The following is a 15982-nucleotide window of genomic DNA, read 5'->3' as shown; positions in this document are numbered from 1 at the left end:
AAGAAGAACCCATAAAAAATGATTCTTCATATATATCAAAATCTTGATCATCTGCTTCCGAAACATAATAATGAGATACAAACAAGAAATGGTATTAAATTCAGAAACATAATCAAATGAAAAAGAGTTTCATATTGGGTTTGGTATCAATCAAAAAGCAGAGCCGGAGTTATTGGATTTGCCAAGCAAAATATCTTTGGCTTCATTGATCTTGGAAGCGAGATAGTGACTACCACCAGCGTCAGGGTGGTTTGCAACCATCACTCTCCTGTGAGCTTCTTTCACCTTCTCCGCCACAACCCTCTCCCTGTTATTATGGTAAAACACCATAAACACAAACCACAGGAGGACACTTACCCAAATCTTTTTATAATGTTCTTCTCAGAATTTCAAAACCTACTAAATCAAATGTGCAATTTCCTTTTGTCTGATTTATTAAACATACTCTAGCTAATGTCAGCTCTTCAAGACCATTTTGAGAAGCAAGAGGAATGAATGACAAACCTAACACCAAGAATGAGAGCAGCTTCACGCCGTGTCATTGCAGTTTGAAAACCACCTTCATAAAACCTGCGCATCCTAGCCGCGGGTGGCCTGGCCTTGAAGGCTTGCCAAGCCAGTATACCATATCTACCAGCTAAAGCAGCTGCCGCTACAGCAGCACCTGCAACCATTGGCGTTTCCTGTTTAACCACAAACATAAGCAAAACCTCAGATACAAAATAATAAAAAAAAAAAAAAAAAAAAAAGTGAAAACCACCTTCATAAAACCTGCGCATCCTAGCCGCGGGTGGCCTGGCCTTGAAGGCTTGCCAAGCCAGTATACCATATCTACCAGCTAAAGCAGCTGCCGCTACAGCAGCACCTGCAACCATTGGCGTTTCCTGTTTAACCACAAACATAAGCAAAACCTCAGATACAAAATAATAAAAAAAAAAAAAAAAAAAAAGGAACTTTGGAATCAAAGAGAAGATGAGCAAAGACATATCCTCTCCGTATATCTTTTTTATTATTAAAACCACCAAAACAATATATTAAAAAAAACGAGATTCCGGAGGTGTTTGGGCAATAAGCACACATCTAATCATGATTTTCCGACGAGCATCTATGATGAAGAACATCGAGATTTAACGGGAACAAGGGATAGATAGACCCAACAACTTACCATCGTTCACGTATCAATAGGATGAAGGAAATGATAATTTCTCCAAAAATTTATCGAATTGGGGGTTGCGGATGGGTTTAGTAGGGTTCTTCTAGAGGGAAAGAAAAAAAGGAGGTCTGCCACGTCCTCTCCTTGTCTTAATTTTATATTTTTGAGGTCGGTTAGGTGAGTCAAGACCTTCTTCATCCTTCAGAGGATCGTCTATAGACTCCTAACCCTGTTTTTTAAGACATCGTTACGACCTCATATTTCAATTCACACATTCGAATAAAAATGCTGCAGAAAAATAGAACAAAGATGTCGCAAATGGCGCCATTGAAAGGATTTTTCAGTATATACAAAATCTATTCAACAGAATAAAATAAAAATTTGAAGTTATAAGGTAAACTTTATCGTCGAATAATAAAAATTTGTAGTAAATTTAAATAACAGACGCTTACACTCTGCACAAATGAATTACAAAATGAAAGGGAACCACATAACAACATGCAACAATCTCGGACATAACCATAAAGTGGAAAATACATTTTTTTTTTTTTAAAGACAAATCATAAATAGCTCAGCTTCCTCCTCCATTGGTCACGGCGACACTCTCCACCTTAGGTGGAGCTGAGAACCTCCTTGGTTTAGGCAACGCAGGTGAATTCGTATAAGAGAGGCGCTTCTTAGCCGACGCCTTGTCAGCAACCCCATCGTTCTCCTGTGTGGTGGTACCACTTAACGGACTCTGCGGCTTCAGCCTGGCTCTAGCTGATTTAGTCGGAACCATATAGCTCGGTAGAGCCTGTGATCCAGCCATACTCTCGTCATCTCTGACCAGTGATGAACCACCACCGATGCTGTGTCTACGGTTCCTCTCGGACAGAACCGAGATCGTGCTTTTGGCGTCGTCATCCTCTTTAGATTTTCTGGAGGATTGGTTTAGTCTTGAGGGAGTTGGAGGAGAGAAGAAACTGTATTTGTTTTTGTTTCTGTTTCTTGGAGTAGTGCCACCTCTTGCGGATGATGGTGTGTTTGGTTGAGTTAAGTTCTTGACTGAAGCGGCATTGTCGTTGTTTGGTTCTTCCAATGGCCGACCAGGACCAGCCATCCATCTCTCTAACCAGCTCCAACCCCATGTCGGATTACTCGGATCCATGAACATCGGATTACCAGATTTAGAATTGTTCTTCCAGTTTTGCTGCAGCATTTAATCATCAGCACATCATTTAAACGAAGACAGTTTCAATATTGATGAGATTTACCTGATGAGTGTATGCATAAGCCAATGCCCTTTCTCTTCTCATCGTTGCCTCGTACTTGCTCAGCAGATTCGCTTCAACTTTCTCCTTTGATTGAATGCTATCATCCCAATTATCCCCGTTCTAAGAGAATGTATTAGCATAAGTCAGCAAGACTCAAAGATTATAAAGTGGATGAGATGAAATTGTAAGAAAGAGAGACTACCTTCAAGCCAGCAAGCTCTTTGGCATGCTTCTGAAGGAGTTGTTTCTGGCGAGCTTGATTCTCTTCTGACATCCTGATTCTCCTAGCTCGGATTTGAGACTGTACACGGGAGAGAGTCTGCATACATTTTAAAGTGTTTGCAGCTTGACGTTTCACAACAGATCCTTCCATCAATGTCTTAAGCCTCACCAAACCCCTCATTGCCCGTATTGCTCTTTTTGCCTTGTATCACGCAAAGACAAAAGTTATATATACACCACAACGAAACAGAAGAGTAAAACAACTGAAAGATCCAGGAACCAGAGAACATACCAAATAGCCTCTGAATACAGTCTGGATCAAGATTGCAGCCGCTTCTTCGTTTGACTTTCCAGCAAACCGAGCACGAGGACGAACCACCACCTCAGGAGGAGGAGCGGAGGATGAAGATGGGACTACAAGAACATCAGTGGTCGTAGCATATGTGGAAGGAGGGGAAAGATTCAGGTTCCGTTCAGCAACCACTTCGGCTACTCTCACCTCAAGAGGAGGAGGAGGAGGAGGAGATTGCCTGGCGTTCTCCGTTAGAGGGGGAAGGTTAGAGATGACACCATTTGGGCTCTCCGGTGATTTGTGCTTCGACTTCTGAAAAAAAAAAACATTAAACAACAAAGATGTCAAGAGACAAATGAATTTGCTTAATTTTTATAAACTCACAAAGTTTTCATTAATTACCTTTGAATCTGGGCTAAATGCTTTCTTGACGCTAGAAAACCATTTTGCTTTCTTGCCCATCTCTTCACCGTCCTCTATGTGATCCTTCACAGAGATTTAAGTAAAACAAAAAGTTATTTCAAAGAAAACTTAATCTAGTAGTCATCTCTAACACATTCCTCCTGAGCAAACACGCAAGAATACACTAAGCTTAAATCAGTATCTTCAAGTTAGAACAAAAAATTAAAATTATTGCCAGATCTCCATATCTATGAGCGAAATTCTTCTGTTAAACTCAAGGACTAACATACAGGAAGCGTACCTGCGGTAGACAGTAACACCAGATCTGTTAGAAGAGGAAGAGCTCTTAAAGACAAAAAAAAACACGCTCGAGAGAGTCCAAGCACTTCAAGCGCGCTGCTCTGTGAGCTAACTAACCGGAGAAAGAAGACGAAAAGGCTAATGGGAGCGGGTGAGTTTTAGATCTTTGCTGAGGTGCCTCTTCTTCACGTTATCATTATTGCCGAGAGAGAGAGAGGAGACAGAGAAGGATTCAAAAGCTGTCAGTGAAGGTGTTTATGTGTGTGTTTGTGCGTGAAGCCACTTATTGGGGCCCCCCTTTATGGATCCCACTTGCCTTTTCCTTTTACCAGCTTGTAATTTGTATCATCACTTCTTTATTCCTTTTCTTTTTACTTTTTTTCCTAAAGGTAAACTTGTTGTGGTGATTTATTAGTTTATGCTAAAATAATGATAAGTTTAGTTCTTTAAGCTTCATTAACTTGTCAATGATGTCAACGATATCTAAATGATTCTTGTTTTTTCCAACAAACATTTAATGAAGTTTAACAAAGATGAACGATGTATTCAATGAATTAAAGTTTGTCAAGATAATGGGATCGGCAATAGAGTGACCATCTAAATTTAAAACTGATAAAAATAACGTTATCCAGTAAGATCAATACTCCCTCCGTTTTATTTTACTTGTCGTTTTAGACTTCGACACACAGATTAATAAAACATTTAAGTTTATCTATTTACTAGATAAAAATATCATTACCAAACCAGACTTCAACCAATAGAAAAATAGATTAGAATATATAAAAAGTCAATAAATTTTACATTAAAATCATAAAACGACACTAATTTTGAAATGAAAATTTTGCTCTAAAACAACATCTATTTCGAGACGGGGGAGTATATTTTTTGAATCAACATCGTTTTCTCGTAAAATTATTAGCATTAGTATAACATCGTTTAGCTAAAACACGCTTACATAACTAGAAGTAGAACCGACAAAACATGTGAACGAAAATATCCCCCAATGAGACAGCCTTTTATCATTTTAAATACAGTATGCTCTAGTAAGCCACCTGTATAATGTTAGTATTATCAGGATTGACAAATATCATGAAAATTAGTGGATCATTATTCACCACATTCTATTTTATGGTCAGTTCCACCACAATTCTAGTTTTAGAGACTACAAGCGATTTTTTAAAGGTTTCAGTAAAAAAAAAATTTACAAATTTGAAAGGTTTGATCTATGTATTTTTTCCAAAAAAAAATTAGAAACTAAAATTGAATGTTCCATTTGGCTTTATCCACCGACTTTGATTTCTAAATAAAATTCAAATAAATGAGTGATCAAATAGTATATTTGACATATAATACCTAAATTCATGCCCCAGGGAACTAAATGATTATTGAAACAGTATTTAATTTTGTGATATGGATTAAGTATACCTGCCTAGATCATTGACTATTTTGGAACCAAAAGATAAACCCAATGAGTTTTATTATCACTGGCCAGCTTGTACCAGTCTTCTTACTAATTTCCTTATTATAAACAAAATTGCATCTTAAATTTCCCATCACTCCATGTGGAGTCTTCTCTTAACAGAAAACATTTTTAATAATAAAGCTGTTCTCATATTATCATATATGAATATAAAATAAGTGAGAATTAGCCGTTGGAATTTAATAATTTCACCTAAACATGCGATATTCCAACATTTGTATATGTTTTAAAATATGTTTCTGATAATTTATAATATTTAACTTATCGCCAAAACTGGTAGTTGATTTGGGGATACAGACATTTCACCTAAAATATAATTCTAACATGTTTGTCACGAAAATAGGAATCAATTTGTTCCCTTATGAAACGTTTATTCCGCGCTCCACTTTGTTTTTCGGTAGCAAGTGAAATATATATATATATATATATATATATATATATATATATCAACAAACCTTATGTTTATATCTACTGTTTTAATTTTGACTAATAATATTTATGAACCAATAGAAATTGGGAAACAAAAGCAAGTGTAAATTGAACAAAAAATCGGTTTGGCGTTATATGTAATGTCAGTGGGTCATTCAAAATAGTCAGGGCCGTTAGCCTGTGAATAGATAGATGAGGCAGAGAGTTTGGTAACGACCCGACATGATGTCTTGTCGTTTTGCAACATAACGCAATGGTAGAAGATTTTTATTTTATTCTTATTTCTTTTTTTGCTAAAGGATGACGGTAAACGATTAAATAACACCTAAAACTCACTATCATGAGTAACCCATACTTTTTTTTTTTTTTTCTTTTTAGTAACCCATACTTTTTATTGCAGTGAATACAGTTTTTATATATAGGTTGGTACACACAACCTTGGTGAACTTATTCAATATTTTATACTAGCAAATACTTTTTTCTATGTTGTTTGAATGGTTAAATATTATAATTAAAAAACAAGGTTATAGAACAAAGGCAGCAAATAACTTAGGAGCTAAACATGTAGACGATGATCAGAAACTAGTAGTACGGCCAGTAAAAAGAGGTTGTATACAATTTCCTTAAAGCAGTAGAGTTAAAACAAGAACTAAAAACAGCACTAAAGATCTGTAAAGAGGATGGGAAGTTACTGGATTTTGATGGAACTAAAAATATGCTATGATAGTAGTATTCTTTCTGAAGATTCGGTGACTCAGTAGAGAAACATGTATATTATGCAGATATTTGTCTAATTTCTTAAATCATCAAGACTGAGTCTCAGGTAAAAAAAAATTGAATGGGTTGGTCTCGGAGTAATTAATCTGAGAAGGTTCATGATAAGATTGTTCTATGTTTACTTGAAGAACTCACATAAGTTTTTAAATTGTGCAAAACTAAATTTCCCAACCAACCATAGATTGTTGGTCTAACGTAATATAATATGTTCTTAAACCACTCGGCAGAAGATAATCTGTTCTTTGTAATGGCTGATAAGTACGTCCTTTATGGGTTTGAGACTGTTACCTTAAGCGTCAATGTTAGGATTCTGAATCAGAATGCGAGCGTTGTGCAAGAGGGAAGTAGTCTCCTCGTTTGATGCATCAAGCAAACGCAACTCCTTGATCTCCTCCTGCCATTTCTCAACATGTTCCTTGTGTATCCTGTTTCATGTATGTGAACGGCAGATGAGTGAATCAACATCTCAATTATGTACATACATAAACCTTATAGACTCTCTCATTCTTACATGATCAAGCGTTCTTCAAATTCGTTACTGAGTTCCTTGAGCATTGTCTTCCCTGAATCTAGCAGATTAGAAACCTACAGCAAGAAGAATCATAATCATCAGTGATGATGAACATATCCAAAAATGCGTTTGTTATTCAACAAAGCTTTTACAGTCTGAGTGAAGCTCTCAATCTTGTCGAGAATTTGAGAAATGCGAAGTTCCATCTCATCAGAAGCAACAAGTTTCGTCGTCTCATTCTCATCAAGGCTCATTCCATCTCCCGTCTCTCCTTCTTTCTCCTCTTCATCCTATCAAAAAAAAGAGTATCTAATTAAATCCACTACTAGAGAATCATATCATCATCAATGGAAGATAAGAAACATACAGATGGTCTCACGCGTTTCCGAGACCCTCCGTTTCCTCCTTCCTCCTCCATTTTCAGTGATCACCTAAACTGCAGCAGTTGGAAACGATTCTCATGAACATAAGCAGGTTTCGAGTAAGGATTCTAATCAAATCGATCGAATCCGCTCCTACCTAGATCATCGCAACAGATTCTCGATTCACGAACAACCTACTCTGAAGATTCTACAATAGAACCGAAGAGCAACTAGATCGAGATCGATAAACGAAACAGAGAGAAAACTTACGATTTAGCAAACGCGACGAAGAAGAACGAAGAATTGCTCTGCTCGCTCGGAAGGAGGTTGAGAGAAGATGAAGGAGGTTTAGAGAGAGAGCGCGAGGTGTAGAAATGGGAAGCAGCGAGCGACGATTCCCACCATTTAAACATTTAAGTTTTGGTATAATTAATACTAGTATTTTAATTATTACGAGTATAAGACCACCACTTCCTCATTAGTGGATGATTAAATTCCTAATACGATACTAATGCCGTTTTAAGCAAAGTGACATATGGTAGGTAAATGAACTCAACAATCAAATCTAAAATAAAAACAACTTAAAACCATGCATGGATTAGGAAGCAGATTAGATATTAACCCGAATACTCCGTATATATATACGGTCTTAAGTAGTACTTGAAAACAAATAGAATTCACCTAAACAAGAAGAAACTTAAATAATAACCCTAGCAAATCTATCTCCTCCAAGTTGTTTAATTCACTTTCTGTTCTCTGCATCCGACGGCTTCTACAACGTCTTGTTATAACCATCATCCCTGGATCTTTTAAGCGAAACAACATATACATCTGATGATGATGATGATGATGATGACGAGGAGGAGCTTGATGGATGCTTTGCTTTTGATGATGATGATGGATGCTTTGCTTTTGATGATGATGATGAACGCTTTACTTGTGATGAGTTTACTCCATTGCTGCTTTCTTCTTCTTGTTTTATAACACCACGCAATGGAGTGTTTACGTTGCTCTCTCTTGTGTGTTTATCAGTCTCAGCATCACTCTCGTCACTGAGCACAATCGCATCTGCACACACACAGAGAGAGAGAGAGATTCAAAGCAAAACTTTTTTTTGTTTACATAACAAATATATAGCAGAGCTTCATCAAACATACCAGCCACTGTGTTGTTGTTGTTGTTCACAACATTATGACTCTCACCCACCACAAAGACATCATCTTCCAAACCCACATTGTTCTTTCCTTGACGACCGTTGAGTCTCTTACCATCATCATAGATCGATTTTAAAAGCGAACACTCCTTTTCAATCTCATCACATTTCTTCGCCAACTCATCAAACTTCTCCTCCTGCCTCTTCTCCTCCTCCTCTTGTTTCTCCAACGCAGTCAAAAGCTCCTCGTTCTTGAGCATCAGTTCACTGTTCGTGGCCTCAAGGACCTCGACCATCTTCTTGTACTCTTCCTTCTCCTTCCTCTCCCTCTCGAGATCCTTGAGCAAGCGTAGCTCCTTGGACTGGTTCTGATTCTGAAGACGCGGCTTCATCATCGCATTCAAATCTTCCACAAGCTTAAACCTTTGCTCGAGACTCGCGTAGTCTTGCTTCAGGCTCTCGTGATTCTCCATCAGCATCTGGTGTCTTGTTGTCAACAACAAGTCCTCCTGAGCAGAAGACATGGCCTTCGAACCCTAAACCCTGAAACAACACAAACAGAATCATCCCCAGGCTTTCGCTAGAGCTCAAATTTACAAACTTTTTCACAGATTATGAAGAAATCATAAACCCATTTTCGTTCTAAGCGCTTCTTAGCCTCGGGTTTCCAGCAATTTTTTCACAATTTTGAGTCAGAAATGTACAATAGAAGAGAAATCAACAACGTTCTAACCAGCAGAAACCTAAAGTTTGAATCTTTCTAAGCTGCGCCGAAGAAAATAACAATTTTTTTAAAAAAAAAAGTCTCGGATTTACAGCAATTTCTTCACAAATCTTATGTTCTTAACCAAACAAAATGGGGACTTTTAACGAGAACCTTACCCAGGATCTCTTTCTCTTCTTCTTCTTCAAAGCTAGAGAGCAATTTGTCAAAAAGGGCACAAGAGAGACAGAGCGAGGAAGTGGCCAGAGAGGAAGAAACTCAGCCCTAAATTATTAAAAGCACAGAAGTTGAAGCGGGAATACGAAAAGACAGTATCCCCATTGATCATTATCTTGCATTGAAACATTGGTTTAATGTTAGATTAACTTAATCCAAATCCTAAAACCTTCGTGCACTTCTTTAATAGTATGATTCTTTAATATATTTTGCTGCGTCTATTAGATTAAAGATAGATTTGCATCAATTCTTTACACAAAGCCGCGGGGCAAAGGTAAAATCCCTTCCCCCTTCCCCCGGCGTGATATAAGAATATGATTCTTTAATATATTACCTTAGTTTTCAATTAATTTGAGTGGATGGTAACTATTTAATACTCTGAATTTCATATCAAGTGTCATTTTTTTCGTTTTATACAAGTATTGTTATATGATTTCAATGTAATTCATGTCAATAATTTATCACTGTAACCTCTACTTGACTTAAGAAAGAAATAATATCAATTAAATCCTAATAGTTGCATAATGGTAAAAATCTAAAGCCACATCTATTTTCTTAAAGAAACAAAAAAAACAACAATAATTTGATTGATTAGTTGCTCAAAAAATATTTATTGATTGATTAGAGTTTAACCTTCTGCGCCAATAGGAATTGAGCAATTTACTACTCATGCGCTCATTGGCCTGCTTGTAACATTAATACAAAAAACCCACCGGGCGAGACAAAACTGTATTACACCATGTCAATACAACAACACAACCCAAAAAAAGATCCTAGCCCTAATGATGTCAACTCTTTCTCTCTCAGTTTCTTTCCTTATAAGCAAAGCTACGATGACTGGTTTTCTTTGATTCCATCATCCAGACTTTCTTTCTTTCTTTCTTTCTTTCTATTCTCACAGGGATTTACCCTAAACTCCGAGGAGATTTCATTCATTGATTCCATAATCTTCACCAAAGTATTTATCCACAAGACTGTTTGCAATGACTCCCAGCTCTTCGTTTTCATGGAACTGGAACCTTTCCATTGCATCTATGCCGTCTTCTCCTTCCACAATCTTTGAACCTTCTCCGTTTGGCATTCCTCTTAATACCTAGATTGAATCAAAACATAGAAGCTAACTCAAACTAGGTTCTCACTGAGCTTTTAAGACCATTCAGTTAGTTGCTTACCAGCTCAATAAACTGAAGACCAAGCCTAGCAGCTTCAATATCAGGAGATCTGACCAGATTAATAAAACCCGGGAGGCAACCGCCACTGACAATGGAGACCAACTGCTCTTGAATTATCTTTGGTTTTGTGTCTCCTTCTGCAGATTCTACACACAGACTTCCCAAGACATAGGCAACTTCTTTTCTTATGTCAAAGGGTGATGTCGAAAGAAGCCCTATCAACAATGACATTGCTTCAGTAGAATGTATCATTCTCTTGTGTTCAATAGATCCCGCAGCTATATTAGATAACACCCACGCAGCTTCCTACAAAACTGAGTTCAGTGATGAAGAAAACGCAATCTTCAGATAAAATAGAAAAAACGAACCGACCTTCTTTAAGACACGGTGTTCGCTCCTTAAGCATTTTGCAAGCACACCAGTGACACTCTCTGGAATTTGATCCGGAATGTCAGTATCTTGAACAAGAGAAATGATTAAGGTAATGTGGTGTTTCAACCGAAATAATTAACAGTTACTAACCTTCAGTGTTCTTTCCACCGATAAGGATGGCTAACATTGCTTTCGGATCCACAGAAACAAAGTTGCCTAAACTTCGTAGAACCTGAAATTAAACTCAAGTATCATAATCTACGGTAATATATGAACTGTACTAACTAGGATCCTATCTCTTGGGAACAATTAGGACTCTCGGAAAGTTACCGGAATGAGAAGTTGCAGGCTATTTGAAGTTGCTAATCTTTCGACTAGTAGTTGAAGAATGCCTCCCTTCAAAAGCATACTTGTAGCGATATCTGAGAGGGCAGAAAGGTAAACAACTATCCAAGCAATTTCCGTTGCAATTTCTTCATCCCTGAATCCAAAAATCAATAACATTTAAGATAAAATTATCACTTGCTGCAATAAGAGATAAGAGAGATGAAACTTTGCTCACGATTTCTTCAAGTGTCGGAGAATTGCGTCAACCATCCCATCGACTCTGACAAGTTGTGCTGCCGCTTTTGATTCAGGCCCCTATACTAATCCATAATTAGATTACTATGTAACAATGTGATGAAACAAGAGACCGACTTTTTCACACCTTAATCAGGTTTGACAATGCCCATGCAGCTGTTCTTACAGTTGAACCCTTGTCGGGAAAAATCATACGTGCTAGAGGTGGCAAAGCCCCTTGAGACAAAAGAACATTTCTCAAATCTTCTCCTTCCCCCGCAACATTACCAATTGCCCAAGAACACTGCTCAGCAGAGAGCTTTTTTCTGAACATAAATGGAAGCATTAAAAAAATTGAATCCAACAAAAAGAAAAAAAAAGAGTAATAATAACAGACTTAGTGTAGCCAGTACAAACCTCCAAGGTGTGCAATGAGCAACGGCAATGCAGGCAATAGAGCTTTTGTTTCTTCAGGCTTTCCAGCAGCGATGTTTGTAAGACACCAAGCTGACTCAAGTAACTGGAATTAGACACAAGTGAGATCAAAAGATCACAAACCTACTTAAATTCGTCTTATTTCAATGCATATTAGTTGCTTGGAATAATCTCTTAACTTAAAAATAAATCTCTACAAATAAACCTACAATATTCAAAATGTGCACTAAAGTGCTGAGCAATTATATATGTAAGAAACCTGTTCGTCGGGAGAGCCAAACGAAAGACACTGCACAAGCAAAGGCACTGCACCAGCACTGAGCGCAGCTTCAATGGGAGGGAACTCAGATTTCGATAGTAAACGCCTGAGTTCCCGAAGAGCAGTCACCCTCTTCTGCATGAAAAAAGAAGATAAGTAGATACTAATAATGGCAACAGAACATCTCATTTGATCAATCCCTAGGCGTTGACAGGATTCACTTACTGATACTGAACAGTAGATTTGAGCTCTTCCACGGCTTTACTAGTTTGAGCCTCCAAAACCGGCTGCTCTTCGTCAATCATCATCTCATTCTCAACATGAGGATGCTCCTCATCATCTCCAATAGTACCCGCCGTAACGGCTTGTTGCCGCCTTCTTTGCCCCGCAACATTCAAACACCGATTCAAAAATTCAATCGTCGAAGAGGATATAAAAATCAACCTGAAGACTTGATTCAGTCTCTTCGATTAGCTGCGGAATCATCATCTGCCATTGGAGAAGCTGGAGCACAGTTCGGGACTAGGGTTTGATTCTGAATCACACCAGAGAAAATTTTCAATTACGAACCCTAATTTGATAGAGTTTGACCCTAATTAGATCCATTCCCTAGCGCCCGCTTACCCGCCCATTAAACCGAATATAAGACCACCTCCATCCATTAGAGACCTTAATGGGTTCTTAAGATTTTGTGATTTGATAACTTTAAAACTTTTGGTAATCTATTTAATTTTTTCATTTTGGGATAACCTCATCATTGAGGTTTTTAAAAATTAATTTTTAAAAAAAAAATTAAATTTTTTAAAGTTGAATGATTTAAAAGAAAAGCATACATAAAAATTTTAATAAAAATGACATAAAAACATATTAAAAATACAAATATAAATCATAAACGAAAAAAAGCCAATTAGTTAAAATCTTGATTTGTTTTAAATTTTTGCTTTATATTCTCAATCAAGTCAACTTTCGATTGTTGATGTATTGTTTTATCACGAACTCGATTCTGAATGCTCATTATATTGTCGAGATTCGAAGGCATATCTAGTATTTGGGTGGATGAGGTTTGATTCGAAGAAGAAGAGAGTATCTTCTTTGATCAAACTTGTGGTTACGGTTATTTGACTAGAAGCAGCTACATATCCCTTTTGTTTTTTTCCTTTTAAATATCTTCTGTGTGTATAAAAACTTAAAAAAACGTACATAGATCAACAGAATCATATAAAATCACATATGTAATGAATATTCAAAAATGAGAACAAGAGAAAGAGTAAAAACAACTGATTTAGAGTCAGAAACATAACAAGAGATTAGACTAACAAAATCACAACTCTTCAATTGAATCCAATTGAAATCTTTGTTACATTACAATGCTTGAAACCTCACAAATAATACATAAAAAAAGGTAACAGCTGCTAGATGCAATGCAATGCAATGGTAAGGTTCCTATCTAAATAAGGTCAAGAAGTATATAAGCTAATATACATCAGAGGGATGATCCTAAATACAGAGATAGATAACATGCAGATTTCTAAATCCACGTTTTTTAGAGCAATCTTATCTCTAAAAACCTTTTAATGAAGATACGAGTTGGTTGAGAGAAAGACGAGACGTAATGGTTAGTTTAACAGATAAATAATACAAAAAGAACTATTAAATACCCAAACTTTCAACTGCAAAATTTCACACAAAAAATTCACATATACAAAAACAATTTCACTTCTCCAAGTGATTAATTGAAAACGTTGTACAAACTAAGAGTGAGTAAAACACTCATACAAATACTTAGCGTTTGAGCGGAGACATTATTGTTGCTAGGAAGTGTTGCACGCATCTGAAGCAACTCTTCAAGCAATTTTGCATCATTAAAGTTTCGGTCAATATATTTCAACCCTAGAACTTACATCTCTACTTTCGTTGCATTTATCAGCATCATTTCAACGAACAACGCCACTACTTCCCACGTTGATTCCTCATCACGTACAATTATACCCTTTAACTCATATGAGATAGGAAAAATCTCATATTTTGATCTCCAACATTGATCCAGATTCAAGCCTTGTGACTCCAAATAGCTGTAGAGCATACAAAATGTTACTCAATATACTACCACAAGTGAATTTTACAAAATACCAATCATATATATGGATTAACCCCGGATAAAAGCAAAATAAATTGACTCGTGAAGTGTTCCTAGTTATATATATATAAAGATAGTTTGCATTGTAAATGACCAAAATAAGTGTTATTAAAGGGTAAAAATGTATTTTTACCTTAAAGTTAACTAATCTAGACTTAGAGTTTAGAGTTAAATGGTGTGTTTTTGGGGATATTGTTTCAAATTTAAAAAAATAAAAACTAAATATATAAAATTTCAAAATAAAAATGGACTATTTTGGTTATTTTCTTTTCTTAGTGTTATTTTTGTGACAAAAACTTAAAAATAGTTATTTGAGAGAATTGTTCTTTGTCTTTTTACTTGTATACAAGAAAATAAGAGAAAAAGACATTTTCGTTAATTACCCAAGTGTATACTGCCGGTACTGCTAGTAGCTTCTTTAATCCAAGTGAGTTATGTAGTAACCTTGTTATACCCACCACAAGAAAACACTCCGAATTCCGACGGAGCTTCCGACGGACACCAAGGTCGTCGGACATTTGCGACGGAATACTGACAAATTTCCGACCAAATCCAAAAAAATGAAGTCGTCGGAATTCCGTCGGCCATTTCCGACGGAATTCCGACGACATACGGTTCGTCGGAATTTTCCGACGACTTTTCGACGACATTCCGATAAAAAATGTAACCGTTGTAGTCGTCGGAAGTTCGTCGGTATATTCCGACAGAATTCCGACGACATTCCGATTAACAGCAAAGTCGTCGGAATTCCATCGGTATTTTCCGACGGAATTCCGACGAACCATGTGACCGTTGCCGACAAATACATATGACCGTTGTATAGCCGTTTGGGATTGGACAATTCCGACGGAATTCCGACGGACTTCTTTATATCCGTCGGAATTTCGTCGGAAAGTCGTCGGAGGTCCGTAAGCAATTTCCTATAAATACAACCCCTCCTCATTCAACTCATTCACACTTCATTCTCTCTTCATTCTCTTTAGTCATAACAATTCCGTGAAAATCATGTCTTCAGAAGTTTATTATCGTTCGTGGATGGATAAACCTCATTTGGATCCGAACACCAATTTGCTTACGGAAGAATACGTTCAAGGGATTGGAGAATTCATGAGGCTTGTTCAACAGCAACCGGATGCAAAAAGTGGTATGTTAAGATGTCCCTGCTCTTCTTGCAATAATAATAAGGTTATAAAAGAATTTGATGTTTGGACTCATTTGTATATGAAAGGGTTTTCACGTAATTATAAAGTTTGGTACCTTCATGGGGAAACTGGTTATGAATATGGTAGTACTAGCGAACCTCAGCCTGTTAGTGAACCTCAGCCTGATATTAGGTTAGAAGAATCTAGAACGGATATAGATTATGGTGTAGGTACTGAGCAGATGGTACATGATCATTATAGAGGGGAAGAACCAAACCCCGAGTCTAGGAGATTTTTTGACATGTTGGATGCAGGAAAACAACCTTTGTATCAAAATTGTAGAGATGGTCATTCAGTCTTATCATCTGCAACTAGATTAATGGGTATTAAGACAGACTATAATTTGGCTGAAGAATGTATGGATGCGATTACTGATTTTGTCAAAGGTATTCTACCTGAGGATAACCTTGCACCGGGTTCATACTACGAGGTTCAGAAACTTGTTGCAGGTCTTCAACTACCGTATGAAGTGATAGATGTATGTATTGACAACTGCATGATCTACTAGAGAGCGGATGAGACACGGAATATATGCAAATTTTGTGGGAAACCTCGTTATCAGGACAC

At 37.0% G+C, this 15982-nt stretch overlaps 4 protein-coding genes and 1 pseudogene across 10 annotated transcripts; all 5 read right to left on the bottom strand.

Annotated features, from left to right (window-relative positions):
* Positions 1 to 3: 3 nt before the first annotated feature.
* On the bottom strand, positions 4 to 1378 carry LOC106318014 (mitochondrial import inner membrane translocase subunit TIM14-3-like). 3 transcript variants are annotated; one of them, XM_013755844.1, is made up of 4 exons: positions 1166 to 1378; positions 761 to 884; positions 505 to 559; positions 4 to 307 (listed from the first exon to the last, which is right to left on the bottom strand). In XM_013755844.1, exons 1-4 carry the CDS (start codon positions 1166 to 1168, stop codon positions 151 to 153), a joined length of 339 nt encoding a protein of 112 aa, XP_013611298.1. In that variant the 5' UTR covers positions 1169 to 1378; the 3' UTR covers positions 4 to 150. The 3 variants fall into 3 exon arrangements, with proteins under 3 accessions (XP_013611298.1, XP_013611297.1, XP_013611296.1); XM_013755843.1 differs by having other exon boundaries at positions 505 to 570; positions 772 to 884; positions 1166 to 1376; XM_013755842.1 differs by lacking the exon at positions 761 to 884 and having other exon boundaries at positions 505 to 683; positions 1166 to 1366.
* Positions 1379 to 1565: 187 nt separating this feature from the next.
* LOC106318840 (protein IQ-DOMAIN 1-like) lies at positions 1566 to 3867 on the bottom strand. 3 transcript variants are annotated; one of them, XM_013756979.1, is made up of 6 exons: positions 3627 to 3867; positions 3326 to 3409; positions 2924 to 3235; positions 2612 to 2833; positions 2410 to 2529; positions 1566 to 2345 (listed from the first exon to the last, which is right to left on the bottom strand). In XM_013756979.1, the coding sequence occupies exons 2-6, from the start codon at positions 3383 to 3385 to the stop codon at positions 1725 to 1727; spliced, it is 1335 nt and encodes a 444-aa protein (XP_013612433.1). In that variant the 5' UTR covers positions 3386 to 3409; positions 3627 to 3867; the 3' UTR covers positions 1566 to 1724. The 3 variants fall into 3 exon arrangements, with proteins under 3 accessions (XP_013612433.1, XP_013612435.1, XP_013612434.1); XM_013756981.1 differs by having other exon boundaries at positions 2924 to 3232; XM_013756980.1 differs by having other exon boundaries at positions 3743 to 3835.
* A 57-nt stretch (positions 3868 to 3924) lies between these two features.
* Positions 3925 to 7571, bottom strand: LOC106318842. 3 transcript variants are annotated; one of them, XM_013756982.1, is made up of 6 exons: positions 7455 to 7571; positions 7190 to 7258; positions 6975 to 7112; positions 6823 to 6896; positions 6600 to 6736; positions 3925 to 4008 (listed from the first exon to the last, which is right to left on the bottom strand). In XM_013756982.1, exons 2-5 carry the CDS (start codon positions 7238 to 7240, stop codon positions 6601 to 6603), a joined length of 399 nt encoding a protein of 132 aa, XP_013612436.1. In that variant the 5' UTR covers positions 7241 to 7258; positions 7455 to 7571; the 3' UTR covers positions 3925 to 4008; position 6600. The 3 variants fall into 3 exon arrangements, with proteins under 3 accessions (XP_013612436.1, XP_013612437.1, XP_013612438.1); XM_013756983.1 differs by having other exon boundaries at positions 7342 to 7560; XM_013756984.1 differs by lacking the exon at positions 3925 to 4008 and adding an exon at positions 4485 to 4677.
* Positions 7572 to 7780: 209 nt separating this feature from the next.
* Positions 7781 to 9390, bottom strand: LOC106316181 (uncharacterized protein DDB_G0284459). Its single transcript, XM_013754049.1, has 3 exons — positions 9220 to 9390; positions 8342 to 8880; positions 7781 to 8252 (listed from the first exon to the last, which is right to left on the bottom strand). The coding sequence occupies exons 2-3, from the start codon at positions 8859 to 8861 to the stop codon at positions 7957 to 7959; spliced, it is 816 nt and encodes a 271-aa protein (XP_013609503.1). The 5' UTR covers positions 8862 to 8880; positions 9220 to 9390; the 3' UTR covers positions 7781 to 7956.
* Positions 9391 to 9928: 538 nt separating this feature from the next.
* On the bottom strand, positions 9929 to 12829 carry LOC106313857 (annotated as a pseudogene).
* Positions 12830 to 15982: the final 3153 nt, after the last annotated feature.

This window comes from Brassica oleracea, chromosome C9 (genome assembly GCF_000695525.1).
Source record: "Brassica oleracea var. oleracea cultivar TO1000 chromosome C9, BOL, whole genome shotgun sequence".
Classification (NCBI taxonomy): Eukaryota; Viridiplantae; Streptophyta; class Magnoliopsida; order Brassicales; family Brassicaceae; genus Brassica; species Brassica oleracea.
Note: the sequence above shows the minus strand (reverse complement) of the source record. Positions and strands in the feature narration are given on the sequence as shown.

What these genes read in the sequence shown, in the direction of transcription:
- LOC106316181 (XM_013754049.1), bottom strand. Translation starts at nt 8,861, where the DNA reads ATGTCTTCTGCTCAGGAGGACTTGTTGTTGACAACAAGACACCAGATG. An exon ending in CAACAACAACACAGTGGCTG is followed by an intron (nt 8,253 to 8,341) that starts GTATGTTTGATG and finishes GTGTGTGTGCAG; the next exon opens with ATGCGATTGTGCTCAGTGAC.
- LOC106318842 (XM_013756982.1), bottom strand. Translation starts at nt 7,240, where the DNA reads ATGGAGGAGGAAGGAGGAAACGGAGGGTCTCGGAAACGCGTGAGACCA. An exon ending in TTGAGAGCTTCACTCAGACT is followed by an intron (nt 6,897 to 6,974) that starts GTAAAAGCTTTG and finishes TTCTTGCTGTAG; the next exon opens with GTTTCTAATCTGCTAGATTC. An exon ending in TTTGAAGAACGCTTGATCAT is followed by an intron (nt 6,737 to 6,822) that starts GTAAGAATGAGA and finishes TACATGAAACAG; the next exon opens with GATACACAAGGAACATGTTG.
- LOC106318840 (XM_013756979.1), bottom strand. Translation starts at nt 3,385, where the DNA reads ATGGGCAAGAAAGCAAAATGGTTTTCTAGCGTCAAGAAAGCATTTAGC. An exon ending in CATTTAGCCCAGATTCAAAG is followed by an intron (nt 3,236 to 3,325) that starts GTAATTAATGAA and finishes TTTTTTTTTCAG; the next exon opens with AAGTCGAAGCACAAATCACC. An exon ending in AAGAGCTTGCTGGCTTGAAG is followed by an intron (nt 2,530 to 2,611) that starts GTAGTCTCTCTT and finishes ACATTCTCTTAG; the next exon opens with AACGGGGATAATTGGGATGA.
- LOC106318014 (XM_013755844.1), bottom strand. An exon ending in GATGCGCAGGTTTTATGAAG is followed by an intron (nt 560 to 760) that starts GTGGTTTTCACT and finishes GGTTTTATGAAG; the next exon opens with GTGGTTTTCAAACTGCAATG. An exon ending in GCTCTCATTCTTGGTGTTAG is followed by an intron (nt 308 to 504) that starts GTTTGTCATTCA and finishes CCATAATAACAG; the next exon opens with GGAGAGGGTTGTGGCGGAGA.